The 27,891-nt window shown below is 28.0% G+C and overlaps 1 protein-coding gene and 1 long non-coding RNA gene across 5 annotated transcripts; one reads left to right on the forward strand and one right to left on the reverse strand.

The window, feature by feature from the left end:
- On the reverse strand, window positions 1-27,858 carry LOC122714010 (attractin). 4 transcript variants are annotated; one of them, XM_043934979.1, is made up of 13 exons: window positions 27,409-27,546; window positions 12,809-12,917; window positions 11,767-12,114; window positions 10,872-11,053; window positions 9,970-10,361; window positions 8,652-9,250; window positions 7,936-8,419; window positions 7,185-7,596; window positions 6,947-7,090; window positions 6,728-6,877; window positions 6,257-6,644; window positions 5,837-6,068; window positions 1-5,410 (listed from the first exon to the last, which is right to left on the reverse strand). In XM_043934979.1, exons 3-13 carry the CDS (start codon window positions 12,009-12,011, stop codon window positions 5,165-5,167), a joined length of 3,474 nt encoding a protein of 1,157 aa, XP_043790914.1. In that variant the 5' UTR covers window positions 12,012-12,114; window positions 12,809-12,917; window positions 27,409-27,546; the 3' UTR covers window positions 1-5,164. The 4 variants fall into 4 exon arrangements, with proteins under 4 accessions (XP_043790914.1, XP_043790915.1, XP_043790913.1 ...); XM_043934980.1 differs by lacking the exon at window positions 27,409-27,546 and adding an exon at window positions 13,028-13,045; XM_043934978.1 differs by lacking the exon at window positions 12,809-12,917 and having other exon boundaries at window positions 5,837-6,053; window positions 27,409-27,858.
- LOC122714011 lies at window positions 16,349-19,979 on the forward strand. Its single transcript, XR_006346554.1, has 3 exons — window positions 16,349-16,526; window positions 17,405-17,815; window positions 19,457-19,979. It is a non-coding gene; the product is annotated as an uncharacterized LOC122714011 (long non-coding RNA).
- Window positions 27,859-27,891: the final 33 nt, after the last annotated feature.

Genomic DNA, 27,891 nt, shown 5'->3' on the forward strand with positions numbered 1-27,891 from the left:
ATCTTGGAATTTCTATAAGTATTATTGTTCGAGATCTTTGATATTCTAATTGTTTTAAAAATTTTAAAAAGCCTAGAAATTTTGTTAAATCTTAAAAGTTTTGATGATCATCGAAAATCTAGGGATACTTTAGTTAGAGAAATCTTTGAGATTCTAGAAATCTTAAAGTTCCTGAATATTTCTTATGATTCTAAATGGTTCTTAGAGATTCTAAAATTCCTAGAAATCTAAGAAATCTTTAAAGATTCTAAAATATCTAGAAATCTTAAAAATCCTTAATATTTTATAGGTTCTAGAAATCATAAAGATTCCTAAGGTTCATCCAAATCCTGAAGATTCTAAAGGTTATCGAGATCCTAAAGATCCTAAAAATCCTAGGTTTTAAAAATCCTAAAGATCCAAAAATCTTCGAAATCTAAAAGTTTTAGAGATCGTAAAAGATCCTGAAAATCCCATAAATCTTAGAATTTTTAGGATTAAAAAAATCCACCTTGATCTAGGCCCTAGACACAGATCTTATCTTCTCAAAATTCCACAATGGACGTATCAAAAATGATTTTCGATACAACGATTCCCCTGAATTAATATCGAATTTTTACATTCGATATTCAAATATTAAACATTAAAACTGCACGTTTCCTTTGGCCGAGGATCAACACGAGACGTCAATGATAGCGATGCCTCTGTGTTCTCTATAAAATTTACAAATAATTCGAAGACGTTTGGGAAACACCATAATCAAGCTAAATACTTCCAATACTATAATCGACTATGCTAACCACCTAAGAAACCTGATATTTTACATAGATTATATGACTGAAAATTGATTGAACTTTATTCTTTATCATTCTTAATCATTACTATTTGATGATTTATCTTTCAACGTTTATTCATCTTTGTCTCTTTATTGAAGTTATGTTTAATTCTTAACTGCTAAGATGTTAGAGTACCCCTAATGTTGTAAGTAGATTGATACAACTTTATATTTTTAAAAAAATGAAATTTATATAAGAAACTATTCCATATATTAGATTATTATAAATATTACATTAATGATATTATATCTTGTATAAATTTTTTTATTTTTAAAATTTTTAAATTTCTAATACCATTGCATTAACATCCATAGTCTGTTAAACTATCATTGTATAATTTTCAAATAACATATAATGTTAATGTTACAATGATTATCTAATCTTACAATGATTAATTCAGAATCAACTTTGTAATATATAACTCATAAATTCAGAATTAATTTTGTTATTGGGATACTTTAGAATCATAATAGTTAAGAATTAATTCTGTGGATAATTCACAGGAGCATGGATTAATCACAAATCTATGGATCATTATGAAACACAATATAAATTTTAAAATCATTCATAATCCTGACACAATTAATGTATGAACAACAATGGTGTGTGATATAGTCTTAGTTTAGGGCCTAGTTAACTCCATTGCTGCCTGAAAACTAAGTATTCCATTTATGGAAGCTATAGCCTGGCTGAAATCAGTCAAATTTTCAAGATCATCCCCCACCATTAACATATTCCTTAATTTTTATAATTAAGTATCTCTATGATGAAAATAAATAGATTGAATTCAAATCATTTAATTTTCATTTTTTCATTTCAACAAAAAATCTATTTTACTCTCCATAATATTTTTTAATTCAATTTTTCAACAATTGCTCTATTTATTGAACAAGCCAAAAAAAAGGAATGATAAAAAAAAGATAAAAAATGATAAAAAATGATAAAAAATTTCTCCTGTCTCTAATCATATTTATTGAAGATTAAATTCGAACATGACCACAAATAATTTAGAATGCTTTAATTAAAAATCTCGTTTATTAAAAAAATGTTAATAACCATCTTGACATCGTTTCCTAAGGGTAAAGAAAATTTTCGAGCACAGAAACATTTGCCAAGAAACTCGATGTTAACGAGGAGCCAAGATGTTACGAAGAATAAATGATAAGATTGGAATAATAATGGGAGTTGGCACCAAATTCTGGCAAAACTTTTTGGACACTGTCTCCTTAAGCGAAATTTCTACTTTCTAATATTACTTCATACATGCAATGGAATTCAAGCAGCAAAGAGTTTTAACGATTAAATGGGTGGATCCTAATCATTTTGAATTCGAAGACAAATAGATCATAGAAGTTAAATGGCAGTATCAAGACACTCGATAAATACACATGGATTAAAAAAAAAAAAGAAGAGAACAAGAATGAGAAATACTCGTCGATCTAAGCATCGTCCTTCCTTAACAATGTGTCCCAAATATAATCTATCTCGTTTCATTTTCTTTTTCTTATATTTTAAATACTTTTTCCCTCGAATGAACACAAAATCTAAATATCCCTAGATACGAAAGAAAAAAGTCGATAAAGTAGAAATTATTAAGCGCAATTTAAAAAGAAATCTACTCAAAAGTTGAGCAATATATCGAATATAATCCTATTTTCTTTAAATATAACGTAACATTATTTGTAACTTGTATATGTACAATTATAAATTTTTGCACAAAAAAATAATAAAAAGTTTGATTTCAAAACAAGAACTGGAGGAGGGAATACGCGCTCCTATTATTCCGTTTAAAAAAAACAAACAAAAATAAAACAGTTGTATAAAAAAAATTAAATTATCTTTACGATAATAATATAAAATATACACTATGCTCTAAGTGAATGCAACCAGAGCATAATCAAAGAATGAGAATAAATAGTTCTTTTTCTCTTAACAAAATGATAGAAGCGACTCTAAAGAATGGTGGGTAACTTTGTCAATTTAAATCACGTACAATTGCATTGACTAGCATCTGGTTGCACCCTCACAAAAAGAGACTCCGAGTACAGTAGAGAGAATGAAAGAAACATTGATGAGTATTATACATGGTAAAACAAAATACATTGCACTTGATCCGTGCTATACAATGATTTAAAAAAAAAATTTATATCACTCTCATCCTTTGTGACCAAAAACTTAAGCTAAAACGATACTCTTAATGTACTCGAGTCTTATACCATGCGCAGGATTGGAGGATCGTCTACTCATATAGAATAAACTTGAGCATTGGAAGCTAATTGTAATAGGTAACAAAAAAAATTGAAAATATTCTATAATAGATAATTAAATATAAAATATTATAATCAGCATTTTCGTCTTATTTCTTATCTCAGTAGTGGACTAATAAGCAGTCGGCCCTCCAATTTTGAACATTATGGTAAAATACACATTAAAAAAATTCGATTTTTACAGGAATTAAAATTAGACGACACTTATACACGAATATTCTGTCCGTATGCTATGCAAGTGCTGGAGGTTTTTTAAGTTCTAAGAAACTGTTTTGCTACGATATAAAACGGTTTCTCCTTTTTTCTATTTTTCATTTGCTTTATGGAACACGTGATAGTAAGAGCTGCCTCCATATTCAGAACAGGAAGTAAGAACATGAGATCATTCTAAATTTCAGAACGGAAGCAGCTATCTTTTATTGGCCACGCAAAAATATAAGAAATTTATATATATTGGTAATATAAATGAACGATAATATAAATGAAAAAATAAACCACAGCCACATAACATATACGTTCGTTTGTCTTGTCTCCTTTAGACATTTTGAGGTTAGGCTTGGTACGTGAAACAACCAGCACCGCCATCTTTGTAGCAAAACGAAAACTGTATCGTCGACCGAAGAATTACCGCGATTCTTTCAGTTTATTGCAACGTCCACATCCTTCTTTTCTTTTTTTGTTTTTTTGTTTTTTTCTTTTTTTTTTTTTTTTTCTAAGTTCATTATACATTAAAATTACATGGAACGCTACACGATAGAAATTATTATGTCATATTTAAAAAAAAATCTTCAGATGAAAATAATTCATTTTTCTGCTTCGATATTTTTCGATCGTATAGCGAACACTTTTCTCTTATAGAAATGAATAGAGATAACTGAAAGAAATTGACTTTCATGTTTCATCGTTTTTTAAGAAACTTTTCAACAGATTGAATTGCTGATAAAAATTCGTATCTACACCAATGATATTTTGATATTTTTTTTTCTTTAATGATTTGATACCAATATCAAAAAATGCTTTGGCACAGTAGATATATAGAATACGAAGATTATACAAAGATGATGCAATATTCAAAATATCAACAATTTATCCCTATTCATTTCCTTTAATTTAGAATTAAATCTTTATCGATTATTGTATATGAATACACAAAAAAATTATATATTCCTCACTTTGCTATCTTTCTTTTTCTTTCAAATCGAATTTATATCTGTACAGTTCATCTGTATCGTGATTTTTACTTCGGATATACAACCATATATGTATTTACATAAGTTTACAAAACGAAGAACGAAAATTAAGTTCGAACTGCATCTGGCAAATCGAATTTTCCAATATTTCGTTTTTCAATCACCCGCCAATTTTCAGCGACCTCTCACCCGAATTTGTTGAAATTCGTACAGAGGGCAGCACGTATCAACTTTATTACGCGCGAAATTCATTTCTCGAATAAAGAACAACATTCGGTTTTTTTTTATAGCCCTTTTCGAAGACACTTCGATAATTGCGGAACGAACTCGATTCCGTTCGATCGCAATGACTAAACGAAAGAAATAAATCGCATAACAGATCTATATACAACTGTACATTGTCACATAGAAACGAAAAAAATAAAATGATAAAAAAATCTCAAGTCAGCCAAGCGTGTTACCGCCACACGCAAATAATTCATGTACTAATTTACTTACCAAAAATTGGTTGAACGAAAAATGGCTGATCCCCATTTCGCATCGAAAATCCAACATGTACATTCAAATCACTTAGCTGACCCTTTGAGTATGATGGGATGCAATTCTCCTCGGAAATATGTTCTTCGGGAAGTCGAATTTGTTATTACAGTTTTACCGATTGATTTTACGAAACGAAACGAATATTTATCACGGAACGAACGAAAACGAAAACGAAAAAAAAAAATTGTAATAATAATGTATTACACACTTCACTCGATTAGAGTTCGAAGAGTTTAACTGTTGAACAGTCCTGCCCATTCGCTAAGGCAAGATCACAGAAATATATCTAAGGCTCATAGTCACCCACGGCGTAGTTTATGTTTAAGGTGTCTCTATTTTCACGCCTTTATCGCTAAATGCAAGTGGAATCTGGATGTTGGCTGGCAGACTTTCGTGTTTTTGTCGGTTCTTTTGTCGTCAATTCCTGAGATGGCCTCCGTGGGCTACCCAGTGTAACTAACGCAGACGCTACGGCTAAACCGGCGCTCTGACCAGCCGGAGTGTACGGTTCACCACCAGTAGGCAGTCTGACTAGCAACGACAAGACCGCTGCTCTGTTACCGCAACAGGGCTCCAATGCGATCGGACTAGGGGCATCCTGCAAAAATATTCACAAAAAAAAACCACATAACACTAAATCACACACACACGATTTATTATTCACAAAATTCCCGACACGCGCGATAAACTCCCGACGACACGTCCGCGTCCACCGAAGTTCACGACAAATTTGAAATGAAGGAACGAGAATCGCAAGCAATATCGAAAAATCGAAAATCGCAAATATCGAAATCAATGGCGCTAGTGGCGCCTTTATTTAAATTTTCGTCATAATATTCATTTTTTTTTTTTTTTTTTTTTTAAGAATTTCATCAGTGGAAATAGATTTTAATAATTTTATTTTATAAATATTTATCTATAATTATATATATATAATTATGTTTATATTTTTTATTAAATTTGTTATGTTGTATGTATATTTCATATATGATTTTTTAATATAGCTAAATAATTAAATATTAACCTTTTTCTTTTTGCGGCAATTTACTAATTCGGACTCACTTCGCTCTGAGTCAGAATTATCGATGTCCCGCCTCTCGATTTCTACCAAAACTTGGCTAAACGCTCTACTGGCCATTTGTTCCATTTCTACAAACAATCTCTGTCTTCTTCTATACATATCATATTTTTGCTTGATTTTCCAAAGAACAGCAGCCACCAACAGTAGAGCGAGGAAGCACCTAGGCATGTAATCTCTAGTTTACAAGTAAATACTGCCTGAGGCTTAGGACAACACAAAAGCGTAGGAAATTTTGAAAAAAAAAAAATAATGAACAAAATCACAATGTCGTTCATCTTGTTATTAATTTCTACACATAACACAGATAATCAATACATTCACCATATATTTAGTTTATTTTGACATCAAGTTTCAAATACTCACGTGCAAAATGTTATAAAGAATTGCTGCAAGTTGAGTTTGGAATATTGTGAAAAAGAAATTTGAATCCACACCGGCGGTTGGAAGTCGTACACATACACATAGAATGTGGTCAATGTATTATTGTTCTCACTACCGAAACCATAACCATCTTTAATAAAACGATGTTTATACATTGCAGTCGTGCAATTTGCGCCAAGAATGACTGGCATTTCCGGTGTATTTGCTCTTTTCACCGTGATGTTCATTTTAGCCAGAACGGAACACGTAATGGAAAACTCTGCATCAATATCAGGTTTTGGCGGAGAATTCTTAAAATTAATCGCTCTGTATTGACGGTCCTCTTTTTTACTTAAATTGAATGTAAATTGATAATCAATAGCCAAATCGTCTGTAAAAGAATTTTAAATTGAAATCTGTATCTTTGAAAATATTAAATGAATGAAAAAAGAGAAATATTAAAAAAAAACTTACAAAAACAAGATCCTTTATTAGTAGGATCTCCATGATAAAGGCTAGACACGTCACATCGTTCACAATGATCTCCAATAATGCCTTTCGTTGTACAGAAACATTTACCCGTTTCACTGGTACATTGTGTGCCTTGATTATTACAAAAACATGCTGTAACAAAAAAATATAATTTAAGAATCTATTCGAAAAATTATATTACGTAGGATAGAATGAATTTACGTTGACAAGTGGCTCCATTTAATGGATTTCCATAGTAACCAGGAATACATTTATCGCAATGAGGTCCATAAGTCAAATTTCCACATGGTTGAATACATATACTGCTATTCGAAAGACACTTGCTGTGACCATTGCATTGACAAGCTAAAATTATAATGTAAAGAGAATTAATACATGCTTACACATATCACCTTTAAATACCATAATCAATTTTATTATTTAATTATAATGTACTTACTAGGACATTTTGTAAAATACCATCGTTCGATTGAGCAAGTGTCCAAGCTTTTACTGCTTGGACCACGAGCTCCACCTGGCAAACACAATCCTTTTCCTGTCCCAGAACCGTCATCACACCATCCACATCCAGGATCAGATCGGCACGCTGCACAAGATGAATAAAACGTACACCATTCCTTTCCTGTTTCCGTGGGATGACATTTTGAATCAACCGTTGTCCATTCACGACATTGTCCATAAGGGAAGCTTGCAGGATATGCATTTTTGTCCACACATTTTTTCTCATTTTGACACCAAATACAATCTGATTCTGTGCAATTTTTACAGGAAGTATAGTCTACGCATGGACTGCGACAAGAATCTATGGACAATCTTTGTGCTTGAATAGTTCCGTTTAAAATGGTCACTTGCTGTAAATATTTGTATATAGATTCATTTTTTTTTATATATTTTACATATATGTATAAATATATATTCGAAGCATAGTTGGTAATAAATTGGTTGTTTACTAATCTTGCAAAACAACTAAAATCTACCATCTAATAAATCACTATATATATGCAAAATTCTTTAATGAATATCTATGATTACAGAAAAAAAGATGGAAGAGTGATTCTACCAAACTATAACATCAAATATTTTTTTCATTTTATCTATATGATTATAAATAGTAAGACTTGAATCACTATCGAATTTGCTCTAATTGTAGCAAATATAGCGAACAATAACTTTTTTACTCAAATACTTACTTCTCGAGCTTTCGAATATGGTTTACATCGATCAGGTCCATTTGACCAAGACCAGATGCAGTGTGGATTACTAGAACACGCATGGCACGTATGCAACTGCAAACATTTAATGGCTGTGTGAGCATCACATTGATCTAGATTGCTGATAGCCTTGATCGGAGGTGCATTAGCGTTGTCTCGGCAAATCTCGTGCGAGCAACTCTTACCGCACCATATGCAATTATATGATGTTTGTACGCAAGCCACACAATCCGTAAGCAGCTTGCATAATTCCTTGTGAGATGTCATCCCACGAGGCGGAGTATCGTCCAGACATCTCATATAAATTCCATCATGCATGTCATCGTTAAGAAGCACGTGTCGAGCTATCTTGGTGATCTGAATACATCGATTTTCTCTTTTATCCCACACGCACTTCACGCCTGTCCTTGCATTTAAACAATGATTCTGATTTGTTAAATGCTCACAATTTCCTGGAGTATACCTAATAAATATAATAAATAAATTTATAATAAATATTTATTTATTTATTTATTTATTTATTTATTATTATTTATAATAAATAAATTTTTATTCTTATTCTTTTAATTGAAATGCGTAAAAATTTCTCTATCACTACATTATTTATAATTATATATATATAATTTTTTTATAATTATATATATTTATAATTAATAATAATTATATATGATAGATGTATTGTATAAATATTCTACCTTGTCATGTCAGACAACATTTGTCCATCAAATCCCCCATAGATATACATTGACTTCTCAAACACAGTCGCACTGTGTCCATACCTGGGCAGGTCGGTCATCTCTTTGGGCATAGGAAATTGATGCCAGGAATCACAAGTGACATCATATGCGATCGTATCCGCCGAATAACATCTCGTTCCATCCGAATGTTGCGTATCGTTATGCATATTACCGCCAAAGACGATCATCAAACCACCAGAAATGAACACAGCTGTGTGAAAGAAACGAGCTGATGGGGCAGCCGTAAGCAATGTCCATTGACGAGAATTAGGATCATAAGAGTACAATCGACTAGTTAAGACCTGTGTGGTCTGCGATTCTGATACATATCCTCCATATACATAAATGAGATTTGTCAATGTATCATAAGCGGAGCTATGCCCGTAACCACCTTTCACAGGGAATCCAATTGTGTCTACGATTTGCCATTCACGTGTGCCCAAATGATATTCTTGAATCTCGTTCAAGTAACCATATTGAGGTGAATATCCGAATATTACCACCATTTTTTCTTTTCTTCCATGATTTTGTACCAGGGTTGCAGAATGTCCGGCTACCTGTGTAAAATAACGCATTAAAAACACGCACATTTAACATGGCTTAATATATTTAATATATTGCTAGAAAAATATTATTAGAGCATGCTAAGATATTCATTATGCATACATAATATTCTATGAGAAAAAATATTTGATTAACATCAATTACAGCATTAATCCATTAAAGATCAAGATTGCAACATGATAGAATTCTGTTTTCTTAACAGTAGTTAAGTATAGTTATGCAAGAAAATTTCAACGATTTATATAATATTTTTCTCTTCACTTTTTTTTTTCTTTCATCTATTTGATGAAGTTTAAAAAAATTTAACTATTTTTTCTTAATAGAACTACGAGAATAGAATGAAATTCTTTAAAATATTTAAATATATTAATAAATATTTAAATATTATTTTTGTGGAAAAAAATTAAAAGTGAAAATAATCAAATTAGAAATATAAAAAAACAACCAAAATAACATAAACAAATTAAAAAACCTAATCAAACAAAATTAATAAAAATCGAAAAAAGAATTAATAAAAAGAATTATAAGAATTAGATAGATGTAACAATTATGATAATTATATTAATTATATTATATTAATATAATTCTAAGTAAGAAAAATTCTAATTTAAAAACTAAAAACTACTTGTATAGACATACTAAAGCTAACTCAAAATATTATAGAAATTTAAAAGATATAAAAACGAATTCATGAAAGAAATTATCAAATCACCTTTAAAGGACCACGCATAGTTTTGTTGCTCTTGTCGTGTACGGTTACATTCTCCCAGACTTTCGCCGATACATCAAATGCCCAGATTTCATTGGTTACCGTAGAATTAGGCAGTACACCGCCATACATGAATATTTTATCACCGAAAAGTATACACGAATGAGCGTATCGAGGTTGAGGAACCTTCCCTTCGACATGAGGGGTCTCCCAGACATTTCCATTGAAATCATACACGTAAATCATTTTAGCGCGATGAAAACTTTCACCACCAACTATATATAAAGAATCTTTCCAAACGATAGAGCAATGACTAGCCGAGCCTTCAGGTGAGAAGTCAGTATAGAATACGTTTTCCCAGAATCCACGGTCGCTTCTTTGACTGCAATCAGAGCCTGAAAAAATATAAAGTTAATAAATAATATACAATATGTAATAATAATAAATTAATATATAATTTTATAATTAAATATATATTAATAATATATAATTATATAAATGTATATTTATATAGTAATTTATACATATGAATTATAGATTAAATCATTTGATTTTTAAAAAGAAGATAGTAGAAATTAATTGGATCATTATACAATATATTAAATTTCTTTCCTTTTCTTTTTCAAAATTATAAATATACCAAATGTAATATTATTACTATATTATACTAAATTATACAATTACTACATTATTGGCATTATCATTACACTCTTCCATCACGCTAAGCAATTTATTCATAACCCAAAAAAAACTAACTAATTATATCCTTTTCCATAAGCAAAAAAAAAATCATAAAATTATATATAATTATCCAATTCTCTTAGAAACATTCATAAAAATATAGAACAAAATAAATCAAGTCTTCCAAAATACATTAGCTAACTTTTTTTGATAGAAAATCTCACCCTTGAAGCCATGCATACAATCACAATGATGACTCTCCCGATTACATTCGCCCTGTCCATGACTATGGGAACAGTTATTCGGACAAACTTGAATTTCACAGGCTTCACCAGTCCATGTGGCATCACATGTACATACACTATCAATGCAAACCCCATGTCCAGAACAATCGATGTGCGAATACCTGTGAATACCGAAAAATATGTACAAGAGGAAAGTAGGTTACACAAATCTTTCTAAGAAACCAAGCTATCGCATATTGGTTCTAAATACCATTGTAAACATGCTCTTAACATATTTATACACAAGGATAGATTAAATGTTTGCCTGATTGAATTTAGACAAATGTTTCAAAAAAAATGATCAATGTAAGAGAAACAAATGAAAGATCATTTTAGATGATTATTTTTTAATGTAAAGGAGTTTCTTTTGCGTTTTGGAAAATATGATGAATTAGGAATAAAAACAGTTTTAATACCAAATAAAAACTAAATGTGAGGATGTTCCATATTGAAGATTTATATATAAACTTCAAATAATTGTTAAGTGGAAAAAAAGAATTTTTTTTTCTAAAATTATCATATTAATAATTATTAATTATTAAAATATATAAAAATATTTTTTTTCAATTAATGCTTTTTTTAATTTTAAGCAATAATTTTATAAATAATTTTTCTAATCCCAATAAGCTCATCATAAAAATAATTTTCTATAATTTTCTAATAAGTAAACAAATATTCTAGATAAATTTTTAAAATAAATTTAAAACTTTTCTTAAAAAATATATATATATATATATATATATATATATACTATATAAAATTTCTAAATAAATAAAAGAAAATCCAAAAAATAAAAAAGAAGAAAAGAAAAATTTTACAAACAGTAAAAATTTACCTGCTGGGACAGGCATTAATCTTATAGCTAATATTGAAACCGCTCATGTTATAAGCGACATCCGAATAGAAGTGAAGGAGCGCGCTTCCGGAACGCGCGATCACTTCCGGAACGCGACGTATGTGGTAGCCATCTTTGTGCATCAATCCAGAGAAGACGGCAAGCAACGGCGCTTCGACGCTGTCACCGTCGTAAATGTACATATGATCCCAACCGCATTCTGTTGCGAATTGCTCCACGTGCATCCGTATCGTGGAGTTTGGGCTGCTCTCGATTAGCCAGGAACACTTTACGTCCGCCGTGTAATTCCCGATACCGTCGTGGATGTTTCCCGTCGGTTCCGTCAGTCTGTAAATGATAACGAAATCCTTTAATCAATTTTATAGTTGTTCGAGATGAAAGCATGATAGATTATTACCGATATCAATGATAAAGAGATGGAATTGATAAAATATACCACGATAAATTCAAATCTTTGATCAATATTATATAGATATTTATGCAAATTCATATTTGTGATAAAGAATAAAAATTTAAACATTCGCAAAGTATCACTAATAATCTAGTAGTTGAATTTGTTGATGTTAAATTCATATAATATTTTTAATTAAAAATCTTGTAATGATATATAAAAAAATTGAATATAATAGAATAATAAAATGAAATGAAAATTTTTATTTAATAAATTATTTTATTAATAATGAATAATATATATTATCTATATTTTATATTAAATACAGATTTTTTGCTATTGAATATTATAGTGAGTATTTAACATATATTTATGCATATTATGTGCATTTTTTACTATTTATTTTACATAATAAATATAATATTTTATGAATATTTTACATATATTTGCATATTATATATTCTGTATATTTTTGCATACTAAAATTTTCCATAAATACATGAATATCGATAGTTTACTAATGATATGAAAAATATATAGATACTTATATATAGATACTTATATAATAATTTTAGTTAAAACAATTGGATTTTGAAATTTTTTAATTGAAGAATTTTCTCCAGTACTTTCCTGATTTTTCTGTGATGTTGTTATTTTCTCTGTGACCCATTTTCTTGTTTATGCATGGCTTTTTCTTTTTTCTCTTTTCTTTTTTTTTAGATTTAAGAACTCAGAATTTCTGTGAAAAAAATTTTTCCTTTTATATAATTTAATTATTTATTTAAAAATATTATATATTTAATATAATAATTTAAATATTATATATTTAAATAATATATATTTAATTACTTAATCTTTAAATAGCATCTCAAGGATTTGATGTGATATTTTAAACTTCTTAAATAAGTGAGTTTTTAAGAACTATTTATTTATTTTTAAAATTATTTTTTTATTTTATTTGTTATATACTTTATTTAAAAAATTATATAATTCCATTTTCAATATATTAATTTCTGTAATCTTCTAGGATATATAAAATTAATTTTCAATAATTTAACAATAATTATTAACAATTTCAAAAAAAATATTAAATGATATTAAATGATATTTACAAATTTATATTTTGCTACAGTTTCCAAAAAATATTAATCTCAAAAAAACAATGTCCTAGGATTATTGTACTTTCAAATAGTTTCATTGGTTACCCTGCAACATCTGTCTTAAAGTTTCAAACTAGGTCGGTTTCGTAGTGACTTTATAAAGCGAGCTAATATCATTTCAATCCTTTGAAACGAAACAAAAATCGACTAATAAAACATTTACGAATACGTTTATAAAGCACTTTATTAGTGAAAGTCAACTTGAAATTATCTTTACCTGATTAATTCTCTAATGACGAAAAAATTTTATCTATGAATTTATCATTGATGAAAAATTTTATTAATAAAATAGTAAAAAAGTTTTCAAAATTTTATTATAATTTTTGGATAAATGAAGAAATTATTTAATAAAAAAAATAATCACTCTTTTCGACTTTAAAAATTTATAAAATTGTGTTTATAACCTATAATTTACTCAACTCATAAATTCTTTTATTAGTTAGTAAATTATCACGCAAGATGGCACCAGTATTCTAATACTTATGATATATATTGCACTATTTCATGAGATTAAATAATTGTAAGTTTTTTAACATAATTTATTTATTTAAGTTAATTCTTAATTAAAATTCATTGAAATTTAACATTTAATTACATACCTAGAAATTGCAAATTTCGACTAATTCTATACTTTTAAATAGATACTCGAACGGTTCTGAAATCGATTATCTAAACGATTTTCATGAAACAAGACCAATCATGAAACATAATCGATTTATTATTGTTGAAATAATTTCGAAACAAGATAAATGCATTTCGTTCTAAATTTCATATCTGCACAATTGATTTCGATATTCTTTGAGACCAAGGATGATTATACAAATGATCCACAATCATGATAACATTGGAATATGGAGACGAAATAAGGCGATGTGAAATCGAATGCGATAAATGGATGATCGAGATCATGAGGAGAGAATTATACACGATTAAAAGATTAAATCGATAAAGGATTAAGTGTGATTACAATTGAACAATTGATACTTTTTATGGTCCTTTATTGATTAGAGATTACGATAATGTGGAAAATTAAAAAAATTTTAATCTTATATTGGAATATGAATCAGAATTTTGTGATATGAGTGAAATTGATTCTTTTTTTTTGAGATTAGAGAAGAAACTTGCATTAATATATTTTCTTATCTTATACATTAAATTAAATTATGAGATTTCAAAAGTTATAAGATTTAATATAAATAAAATTTTAAAAATATACAAAAACATGTTTATAACCTATAACTTGTAATAATAATATAATTTTTTAACTCATCAATATTATTAATTACTAGATTGGATAAAAAAAAAATTTTCTCTTTTTATTTTTTATTTATTCTTTATTTCAAAGAATAATAAAGTTTTCTTTCATTAAATTTTCTTTTATTTTATTTTTTATTTTAAAAAATTATCTTTTATTATATTAAAAAAAATTATATATTTTTATTTGATTATTCAGTCTAATCTCATTAGTGTTTCAAAAATTATTTATTTATGATAAAAAAAAATATACTAAATTCACAATCTTATAATTTCATTTAATTAAAAAATAAAATATAATTTTTGTAAAATCAACAAAAAGTTAGAAAAATCACCAAAAAAATTTTAGCTCTTCGTTTTCAGCCCAACATATTGCCTTATACTAATGAGTGTTTTAAAGATACCGGAAGTCGAGAATTAGAAAAGAAACCTACGACTTTCGCGAGAAGCTTTAACGAGGTAAACGTGCTAACACCCCAGGTGACGAATTCATTTCTATATTTACATGAGCAAGAGATATTGAAAAAAGATGGATTATATTAAAGATCTACACTTGAAGAATAATAATTTCAAAGAATAAAGAATCGTGACCATGATAGACTTCCTGCTTCCTGTTTCGATTCACTCTTCGTGAATGTATCATATCGTTCGATTCATTAAAACCCTGAGTGTGAATCGAGGGATATTTTGAAAGTAAGCATGAAATATTTGTAATAAATAATTCGTTTATTGAATATTAATATAATAACCGTAATATTTATATAGTTTCAAATATTTTATTTCATTTAATTCTCAATTTTATCCGAATTTTGCAAGATAATCTTATTCAAATTATTGTTATTTTATTTTGAAAGTTTTAAGAGAAAAAAATTACTTAAAAATTTTTTTCTTTTAAGAAAATTAAGAAAGAAATATTAAAAATTAATATTTCTTTCTTAATAATAACAATTTTTGTTTTTAAAATTAAAATATCTCAAGTTTTATTTTTTTATTTTTATAAGTTTTTATTTTAAATAAAATATTTAATCATAAAGTACCATCTAAAGTAAAATGATAATCACATAAAATTGGAATAAAGCAGCATCTATTAAAACAAATTTTCTCGGCTATGATTATGCATGATATTTATAATGTCGTCGACATTGGAAAAAGACAGAGAATTATTGACGTTGTGAAAAACATACGACTTTATCCATAAAAGTGCGTTGAAATTGATACTGGGAACGCATTTATGTGAACGATCCCGTCCTGAAAACGGATGCGCATTGTCATCAATGACATTCGACGAATAACAATAATGACTTTCACAACGCAAAAACAGTATTAAAAAAAAGAAAAGAGGAGATAGAAAAGAAAAAATATGAAATGTGTCAGAATCGATGCGTAAGCATACATTTTGCTTTACAAAAAAATTCTTATCAGTGATTTACAATAGCAATACGTATCACAAGCAAGATACCAGGATTATTATTTTAGTGCAAAACATTTTTGCAAAGAATTGGAAATCGAAAACAAAAATGGAAAATCGTATAGTCGAAGACGAATCTTTAATTAAAAAAAAAATATATTCAAATAAAAATTTGAAATATTTAAAAAAACCCTGAGAAGGAATATGAAAAATTCATTTTTATTCAATACTTTTATATTTCTTGATAAGTAAAAGAGATAAAGATTTTAATGTGATATTGATTGAAAAGGAAAATAATTAATTATGTCTAAAAATATAAAATTTATGAAATAAGCTAATAAATTTTATAAAGTTTTACAAGACCAATAAAATTATTCAACCGATTCTTATTTTATTGCGAGAAATATATATATCATAAAGTACCATTTTTTAATCTACACATTTATCATTCAAGAAAATGTCATAGTTAAAAATCGACAGTTCGTGCGAAAGAGCATCATTTTATTATTCCATTAGTCTTCAAAAGGTTAGTACCCATATTATATTAATTCTATTGTTTCTGTTAATTTTTTACGTATCAATTTAAATTATTGAATTTTATGTTCGATTATTGATAAACTGTTGTCTTTCAATAGTGGAGATTTCTTTTTTATCTTTAATTTGCATATTTATATATACATTATTTCACTTTATTTTCAATGATGAAAGCAAAATAATAATTATTTCGAAACATTCTTTTATTTCATGATTTTATTTGACTTTTTAAATTATTGCTTAAAATATTTACAATTAGATTTATGAATTTAGACAGAATATATCTGTCTGATATTATAAAAAATTGATTATACAAATAATTTAATAATATTATCGATTTACATAATAATTAAAATATCTTTGCAAACAAGTATTCAATAATCTGTTCGCAACACAATCTTTAGGAAACATGTTCACTTCACCGACAATAATTAATTCGTCTCGCGTTAATTGCGCAACGATTTCTCACAGATGCGATTATCCACCTACGCGGTTAATAATCATTCTAAAATTCATTTATAAAATTAAAAAAATTTTTATGTATATAAAAAATTTTTGAAATTTTAAAATTTTGGAATGAAATTTTGATTTCGATTTTTTTATAGTTATTCATTCTACGATTTTTCCATAAAATAATTCGCAAACATGAAATGAAATTCAAATTTACTTTAAACTTCAATTTATATGAACATATAAATTTATATACATATTCATATTTTCATTAATACAATTAAAAAAATGAATTCTAGAAATATGACTTATTTCAACCAAATATTATTATGAATATTATTATGAATATTATAATTTTTAATATTTTATAAATTTTTCATATATAAAATTTATATATTTTTGTATTTTTAAATTTTCCAGATTTCCTTCATAAACAGACAAAATATGAAAAAAATTCTCATGAAAAAAAAATTTCACGCAATAAAATTTACACGAGTGGCATAATTTACGACAATTAATTCTAATACAACGACAAGATTTGTCTATATCTCCTTCCACGGTTTGTATATGTTTCTCATTAGCACGAAATAATATTTTTTCAATAACGAGAAGGCGCCGGATGAGTCATAGAGGAGGTTCGACGACCGACGCGCCACAGCGCGGCGTAGCTCGGCCTTTATGCGAAGCCAAACGATGGAGGAAGCAAAGGACTCTATGGCTATTAAAAGAAACGCGGTAAATTAGAGTAAGGGAATGTCGACGAGGGATGCAACGACACAATGGAGAATTTATGATTTGGACGTTTTGCTATTTTTCTCGTGGGATATACAAGTAAGAAACTATCTCTTTTCTTGTTCGACACATTGTTTACCAATTGAGGAAATCGACCGATCTTATTATCTTTTCTTGACTTTAATCATCAATTAGATAATTTCTACAGTATTGCAGTCTCCAAAAAAAACAGAGAAGGGACACGTTTTTCTTTTGTTTGATTTGTATTTAATTGGCTTAATGCGTTGTTTAAGATATCGGAATGCTGAGTTTATACTGTTCTCTTTTTTAAATTAAGTTTGTAAATATAGTATATAAATAGTTATGTGTATTTGAAGATTCAGCAAGATGTAATGTTTGGATAATTTGAATAAGTAGAATGATAGTGTAAATTGAATATAAATTATGAATCATTGAGGAAATTTCGTACATACTTAAATTTTATAGAACTAAAAAATAAAATATTGTAAGTCAATATATTTATTTTAAGAATTAGTACATTATATTAGAAAGTATCAAGATTCTTGTATCAAAATAAATGAATCTAATATTTGTATATATCATATTTATGATTTGAGAGAAAAATTTTTAAATTTCTCGTGTCCCTGTCAGATTGAATTTTAGGCTAAGAAATATTATGTTTATTTTATTTTAACATAATTATTATTTATTTATTAATTTTTTCTAGAAACATTGAATCATTGAATTATATTATCATATATTTATTATATTATTAGTTAATTAAATTTATAAATTTAATTAACTGACTTATAGTAAAAGATTTTTTCAATTATTTAGTATATTAGGAATTTTATTATTATTAATAAAAGAAATAGATTTATGATCATATGATATTAATAATCAAATCACGATATTGACATTATACTGATTTTTATAATACAATGTCAATAATAAATTTTACAGTATAATAAGAAATGATTTATAGAATCTTCTAGAATATGTAATCGTTAAAAAGTTTCATATTTCATCGATCATTTAATAAATATTTAACACAAATCTTAAATTATCTATTTCTTCAAGCAATCTATTCTAATTTAATTACATTTACACAAAAACATCAATGTTTTGCGATCAGTCAGTATTTTTAAATATTTTATAATGTTATCATCATGACATTTTTGTCTATTTCATCTTTTGCATCATTCATTTTAGAAATTATATATATATATGATAAAATAATTTTATAAAGAAGTCATTCAAGAAAAATGATTTAATTTATTATGATTGAATACATCTACAGTAATACATATAAAATATTTATAATTTAACTTGAATAAAGTTTTATTAGAAGAAAAGTTTTTATCATTTCTAATATTATCATTATTAATAGATTATTAAATCATAAATATTAATTTAATATTTATTTTTATAAACTTTACTTTTAATAGTTACCCAATTTTTTCCTATTTTTAATTAAATATAATAAATATCTTAATTCTTTGTGGTCCTATGTCCATGATTTTATTTCTATTTAAAAAAAAAAATTGAATTTTTCAATTTAAGTACGAATACTATGAATAAATCATTCACATATTATTGATATTGAATTTAGCTTTGAAAAGATTAGAATATTCGAAATCTAATAGTGCTAATAAACGTTAAAAGGCAAAGTTCGTTCACCTGCAACTCGTAAATTAAAGAATAATTTCCAATGTCTACGAAATGCCATGCTTGTTGCAGGGCCAATGCAATTTACTGAACTGGCAGATGACTAAGAAGCGCGGGAAGAATTCGTAATGAAAGATGCGCGCGCAAGATTCTCCGTGAAGGGATGTAAAAACAAATTTCAACATCAACTCATGGCACGATGAAATTAAGAGAAGAAAATAGGCAAAGAAGAGAAAACGGGTAAAGGAACAACGATGGATATTTAGGATGAAGCATTGGCGCGAACCATAAAGGGAACCACTCGAAAGAAGAAGAAGAAGAAGAAGAAGACGAAGAACATCTTCTGAAGAGTGCTTGAGATTTACGAGAAAATAGAGCGTGATTCTGGAACTATGGTTGGTTGGATTTTTATGAGACTTACGGTACTAAGGAGAAGTGTAATGCTATGCGATGAAACTTTGTTCGCTTTTTTTTCTCTCTCTTTTCTCTGATTTTTTTTTTTTTTTTATTTTAAACTGATATAATTACGCCTTTGGAATAGTAAATTAAGTAGTAACATAAGTATCAGGAGTGAAGATTTGCATAATTTAATAATTCAATCTTTGAAGATACCTATTAAGGTTAATGATAAATATGTAATAAATATTAGAATTGAATTTTATTTTTATGATATGATTCTCTTTTTAATTTAAATAAAAATAACTATAATAAATATTTTAATAAATATTATAATTTAGAAAAATTTTATTTTTTATTAATTTTATTTATGAAAAATTTTTTTAATAACTAACTATGTTATTAACATAGAAAAATAACTACATTAATAAATATGTTTGTTAGATAAACAAACAATCTTATAATTTAAAGAAATGAAGGAAAATGCCACTTGTGCATGCATAGAATTTTGTTTTCCTTCGTTTTACTAATCTTCCATTTAAATTACACCATTTAATTTAACTTGCAATTCTGCAGCAGAATACAAAATTACCTAACACCTAAATAGATCTAGATAAACCAAAAACCGATAAGCCAAAAATACGCTTCAATATAATTAAAATTCTTATCGATCAATTTAGTTTATAATCCTATCATAAAATAAGCCCTGGTCTTTTTGCTGTCCTACAGAAATCGTGACATTGATTCAATTAAGTAACTTTTATACGAAAGAAAATTGGTAAAGTACGAATTAATCAACATTAAATCAAACAATGTCGTAAACAATTTCCACATGTTTACATTTTTATACGAAATGTTTATTTCTAGATAACTATATAATTGGCTATTAAATTTGTAATCAATCGACTAAAAAAACGTGGCGAATTTAATTACCATTCCATATTATTCATATAAGTCTGCTATTCATGTAGATACTGTCTTCGAAGATATGATTATTTCTTCTGATGATAGAACCGTTCTCTATTCCACTTTCGATGTTAAAATTACAATTAATATTAGAATATTCGTTTATTTTAATAACTAAATATTATTTATTTGGATCGCGATAACTGATTAATTTACCACTGAGCAAATAAGCCATATTTTCGTGGCTCTCGACGATTATATTAACTTCATTCAATATTTCTTAGTATTTGCATACTAGCTTGAATCGATAAATGATTGGACTTCGATTTTTCGATAATTTTGTTTATTTTATTTAATAATTTTATTTATTTATTCAATATTTAGATTATCTGATTTTACTGCAAAAATATGGAATGGTTTTTTTGAGCCACTTTTTTATTGCCTTCTCTGAGTATATTATTTTTCAAAGTTTCTTGTACTAATAACTTTATTATTTAATTTCTATTATTATTTCAAATAATAATCAAACTCTTGATGAATAAATCATTTAAAATAATGTTTTAGAATTTATTTGCAAAAAATTTTATTTCAAGTAAAAAGTACTTAATCATAGTATTTATATGATCAGATCCCTGATCACAAAAATACGTTTTAATCAACATGGACTAACATTCGATTATAACAAAACGATTTAAATCGATCATCGAACAACAATCGAAATAAAGATCCAATACATAAAAGATCCAATAATAAAAGATCCAATACATAAAATCTTAAGTGATTTTCAAAATGGAAAGAGAAAATTGAGCACCGAATGATCAATCGCAAAAAAAAAAAAAATCGATTTTAATCCAACTTCCACGATTCTCTCTCCATATCATCTCTCCATATTATTCCAATAGATATTATATAAAGTTTTATCCTTCATAATTCAATGATAGGATAGAACGGATAAAACCTAGCGGGAAACCGGCACGGTGCCACTGATTGCACCTCCAGTTCTCGAAAGGTTGGACATGGAAGACGTAAAAGTTCGTCAATTTTCATTCTGAGGATAAATTTGTACGTCATTTTCTAGATCGACGCCAATCTGGAACTGGAACGTAGTCGAAATTCTTACCGGTTGTCCTGCCGGTTTTTGTCCACGCGCCGCCAGGTAGCTTCATTTCAACAAGATCGAACGGATGACCCTGTGTGGCGAGAGCCGTTTAAAATTCGATGAATTGAGATTGGAATCAAAGCGAATGGGAGGACTTTCAATCAGACGTCAGATTATAATATAAAGTATATATTAAGACCGAATAATGGATATTTTTAATACGATTTGAAATTATAAATTTCGTAAATTTTTAAGTTGAATATTGATTAAATTATAGAGGAAATTGTCTTATTTGAAATTGAGAGACAAATCGAATTAAAACGAGTATTATATGGGATAATGTATAATTTAATAATTTTTTATTAATATATTTTTTTAATTATTAATTAATATTAAATTATAAAACGAATTAATATTTGAATTAATTATTTATATTTATAGATAAATAATTTGAAAAATAATTTTAAAACGGTAAAATGTTCATTGTGGATTGAAATATTGAATATGAATATTGAAATTAGATATTGATTTTGATCTGGTATTATATTGAATAGAATGTTAGATCATATCAATGTATTTGTCATATAATAAACGTTGACGTGAATATTTGATATTCAACCGGATTAAACGTATGCACGAATGCAGAGGATGAAGAGGAGGAGGAGGAGGAGAAGGAGGAGTTTATGGACCGGGTGGCATTTAGAACGCTTTCCAATTTCCCTAGCTATTACTTGGCCTCTGGAACATACACCGGTATCTACTTTGTGCTTCTGGATTGAACTGGAAGAAATTTGAAACGGCTACAGGATCATGAGAAAATTTCTAATACGTCGAATCGTTTTTCTGTATGTACTGAGAAACTTCATGGCCTGTTTGTCGAAATAATTTTGAAAACACAATGCCACCTACGGGTATTGTTTCATTTAACATGCGTGCAAGTAATAACTTTCGCGTTTGCACAAGAAAAAACTCACGTATCAATTTTCTATATCGTTCCCTATTATATAAATTCAAGTTTTTGTAAACAGATATACGCAACACTATGTTGCATGATTTAGTTTTTTTAGTTGCGCAATATTTAATAATCATATTCAAAATGAAATAATTATCAATGCAGACATTCAAAGTGCAATAATCACTTTTATTTCTCATAATCTCATATTCAATGATTCTAAAATCAAAGACCATCAATTATGTAATCAGAATATTATTAAAAACATAATACTTCAAAAGATTCGAAATGAATCAATAGGGATAAAAATAATCACTAAGATATTGAGAAAAAGAAAAAATATATATATTGAATAATAAAATTTAAATAAAATAATAATAAAATTTATAATAAAGTAAAATTACTTTTCATAAAAAGAAAATAATTTTAAATTCTCTTCTTCTATTTACAGATTTAATTTCATAAATTTATATAAATTTTAGATTCCTATTTAAATAGTATTTAAATCTATATATAATTTATAAAATACCAGATTATTTATGGTTTCTAAATGAGAGAATCCAATTGTTGTGGTCAATAATTATCGAGCAGAACACTGTTTTATCATAATCGTGCTAATCTTCCTATACTGTGTATTAATTACTGTTGATAACGTTTACCATCAGCCACAACAGTCTGTTTGTACTCTGCAATTTGATATCATTCATTTCGCCAACTGAATCGATAACCAATGAATGCATAAGATTGTACTAGAACATACCTTATTATGAGATTAATTACATCCATTCGGTGTTAATTACTATTCCAAGCGAATTGGATCTCTTAATACTCTGAATTAATGAACATTCACGACAGATTCATTTATTTATAGGAATTTAACGAATATTATTATATATAAGTTTGTTATATATAAGAGATTATTATATATGATTATTATATATAAGAGAATCCAGAATTATTCTTATATCGTTCGATATTTCATCACTTTTATTTCCTTTTATTATTTGTACGAATAAATGTGAGAAATTATATCTTGGATTATTAAAATAATTGCTAATTGCAAACATCAGATAGTGTTGTTCGATATATTTCTTTTTTTGTAGATTTTATATAGTTTGGGTTCATAATTATTATAGAGAATTATACTTTAAGTAAAATTGTCTCGATCAAGAAAAAGAAAGAAAACGAAAAATAACATTCGATATCAATCTAATAATCCATTAAATTTTTTTTTTGATTGATCGATTAATATTTATGACTAAAAAAAATTGATTACCAAAAATCATGACTGATTTAATCAAATGATGAATCATCAATCATTCGTAAAAATATTAATCGTCAATTATTAATCAATTTTTTATCGAAATTTAATTAAAATAAAATAATATCTTATTCAGATTATTAATTCCTGAAAAAGAATTTTAATAATTAATCGAAATATCAATTGTATAATTAATTTAATTATGATTACATATAAATTAAATAAAAATTCAATTTAATTGTGATTGATAATTATATATTTCAATCATAATCTTTAATATTTATTTTCATTAAATATTGCTCAATTCTGATTTGAATTTTCAAGAAGTTATTAAATATACTTTTAAGTTTGATTACATGTGACTCACTGATTCCAAAATAAAAATGGAAATCGAATTTAACAATCAATTTTTCAAGCGTTCAATTTTTTATGACTATTGAACCATAGATTTCTGTAAGAAATAAATTAAATGATATTAATAAAAATATTAGCAAATATTAGATAACAATTTTATTAGGCAACAATATAAAGACTGAAGACAAAATTAAAAGGGAAATTATAAATTTTCAATATGAATTATATTTATGAATTATCAAATATTATATGTGGATTACCTGAATTATTAATCATAGAAGAAAAAAGAATCTTCTAACGAATTTTCAATGAAAACGAAATTTTTACGAGCTGTAAAACGATATTATCGTTTGTTTATGTTCTGGTATTATCTATATATGTACAATATTACACGATATTGTACCGAAATCGTTTCTCTATTGTTAGGAAACGGCGAGGAACTTTGTTTCTCACCTCGGTCCTTCGAGACCGCCTTCTCTTCCCTTGTTTCCACTTGAAGAATCTCCCGTGTCGGCTCGTTTACCGCCGTTGTTTCGCATTCTTGTAACGCGTGTACCCGGGTTACCTGAAATGTTCTATATTCGTTCTATCTTCACGAGATATTATGATAATACTTCGATTAGAGCGGATCGAAGTTTAGTTGCATTAACATATTGTTTCTTAACCTCCCTCCAAACAAGACATTCTATAATTAACCATAATAATCAATCTTCACATTCAGTAGGAGACACTTGATCACTATCTTTCAAAAATCAGTATTATAATCATTGAAATGTTAAAAATTTTTAAATTTAAATTAAAAATTTTCTATAAATAATCACAGCGATCTTGTAAAAAAGAATTCTTCTTGCAAGCAAAAAAAAAGAATTTATAATAAAAAAGAAGAAATTAATATTAACTAATTAATACTGATAAAAATGAATCAAATCTTGCCTGAATGAAACATTCTTGTTATTCTATATTTGATAATGTAAAAAATTCAAAATAACGTAAAAAGAATACACTGAAATTTTTAAAATTTCACTCAACAAAGTTAAAGTTTAGCAATTTTTTAATTAACAATAAATTAATTAAGAAAAATCATTACGAACTATTCATCGTTTAACAAAGTCTTTAATAAGTGTTTAATCATTCGCACAAGTGTGAACTGCTGTCAAAACAAAAGCACGCATGTCTTTCATAATTAGCGCGCGCAATTCAAATTAAAATGAGTTACAATAGAGAAGAGATGGACTGATTAACGAATTAACATAGTCGCATTATTGCTCATTGACTATTGTATGGATTATGTTTATATTTTAAATGAGCAACATTATAAAAAATGCTTTAATACGTTTAAAAAAAAAGATTTTTCCAATGCGTTACATATATATACACAAGAATACTTGATATGCAATAAATTTAAAATGATAAATTCTTCAAGACATTGCAAATATGTGTTACGATCATATTTGTAGAAAATAAGAACGATAATAGACCATTTTGTGTGATATATCGTCAGCATTTTCATCTCGTTAATCCATGACAAGCATAGAGTAATGAATAAATAGATGCAACGATGTACCAAGCATGCATGGTTGTTTTCGTGATTAAGAACGCCCCCTTTCTTTTCACTGTTTTGTTTCGTGTCTAGAAGTTCACGTTTACGTGGCCCCGGAGGCGCGGTTATTTCCAGCGCCAATTATTCACGAATACGATGAAATTTTGAAACGGCATCCTCTAGTTGAATCCAGGTTAAGTCCGATCAATTTACGTCGTTAAAACATCACTACGAAGCGATCAGATATCCGATTTCAAACTTTCCACAAGTATATCAATATTTACTATATATATAATGCGTTTATGAAAGCACGCGAATGTAATATATAGTATTCATTTATGAAACATAATCATGCATGTGATTGATGAATTTTTAGGAATTAATATTTAGCAAAAGTGTTGATCAACTATTTGACTAATATCAATGAGACTTTGGAAAGCAATATTATCATTCTTTTATTTTACTTATTTATTATGAATATTAATTAGCAATCAACTTATGTATCTCAATATGATATCATGATGAAAATTCTTAATGAAAAATATAATGCATGTAAAATAATGCATAAAAAACGAAGGATAACTACTAATCAAGATAATATTTGTAATACATTTCATAGAAACTTAACATATAATCGTTGTTCAAATCTTAGCGATTGTTACTAACTTTTTATTATATATCTCGACATAATGAATCAAAATACAAAACGCAACAAAGAGAGAGTTCCGTAGCGACATTCGCATTAGATTTCACCGCAATTGCTCAACACCAGGGATGCCGAGTGTTCTCAAGTGCCTACGTGCAATTCTAGAATAAATATTACACAAGCATTCTAGAATGCAGAATTCGATGTTTTGGATGAACATTCCGTCGTCGTTAACAAGGAGGGGGATTATTACGTTAAGCGCGCGTGAAAAAGCAGCCTTGACAGTGGCGGAAACTGTAATTTCCCTGCCAAGTTTAAAACCGTAGCGATCGATCAATATAAAATCTAATCTCCGGCAAATTAAATCGCGAAATGTATCGAACCAAAGCTAACCAGACTAATTTCCGCGGTCAGTGTTATCGTTAGATTTACCAATGTCCTGATTAACGAGTTGGCTCTTCATTGTCAACCAGAGCCGCAGACAATGACCGAACACTCCCCGTTCCCCTTCTTATGAAAGGCCATGAGACGCGCATACAGCAATTAAATTCAAGGAAGGCGCGCATACGCACGTTCTCTCCAGTTTATTTACATGTCTCCTCGAAAAAAGATTTGAAAAAAGACAATCAATCTGCTAAGAAACCAAGTCGACCTAAAAAGCCGTCAATACCGTTGCACGTTCGACAGAATGTACAGTTAGCCTATTTGTGTCTTCAACCATATAATTTTATAGATATTATTGCTATCGATTTTTTATAAAAAAAAAAAATATATTTACATTATAATTAATATAATAAGAAATTGCTATCGAAAATAAATGGAACTCGAATATTATAAGAAAGATATGCTCGCGCATTCTATCTTACTCACTTGACTTTTCCGCCGCAAAATTGACACGCCGAACCCTGCCAACCCTCGTGGCACACGCAAGTGCCATTGACACAGTCTCCGTTGACGCAACTGTCCGTGTCGCAGGTCGTATCCGTCGTCAGCGACGATGAGGAGGAGGAGGCAGCCGCAGTTACGTGCACCACCCAACAAATCAGCGCCGCCCACAGTATTGGCCACGGCACCGCAATTACACCGCACTGATCTCGTACCACCTCACGGCACTGCCCTTTCCGACGATACTTCGATTTATATAGGAACAAAAACATCTGCACGACTTCTGCCATTTTGATAGGCTTCCATGTCAGAGACAATGGCCGACGGCGACGCACCGGACGAAATACATATGGGCACCTTCTCGCTCGCGTTTCGATGCAACTCGCTGCGCGCTGCCGAACTTGAGAGTGCGGTCGCCACCGCGCGGCTCTCACGGTGTCGCAACCACGAACTATAATACTAATCGGA

The sequence above is a fragment of the Apis laboriosa genome, unplaced genomic scaffold (genome assembly GCF_014066325.1).
Source record: "Apis laboriosa isolate Shangri-la unplaced genomic scaffold, ASM1406632v1 scaffold26_cov146, whole genome shotgun sequence".
In the NCBI taxonomy this organism is placed as follows: Eukaryota; Metazoa; Arthropoda; class Insecta; order Hymenoptera; family Apidae; genus Apis; species Apis laboriosa.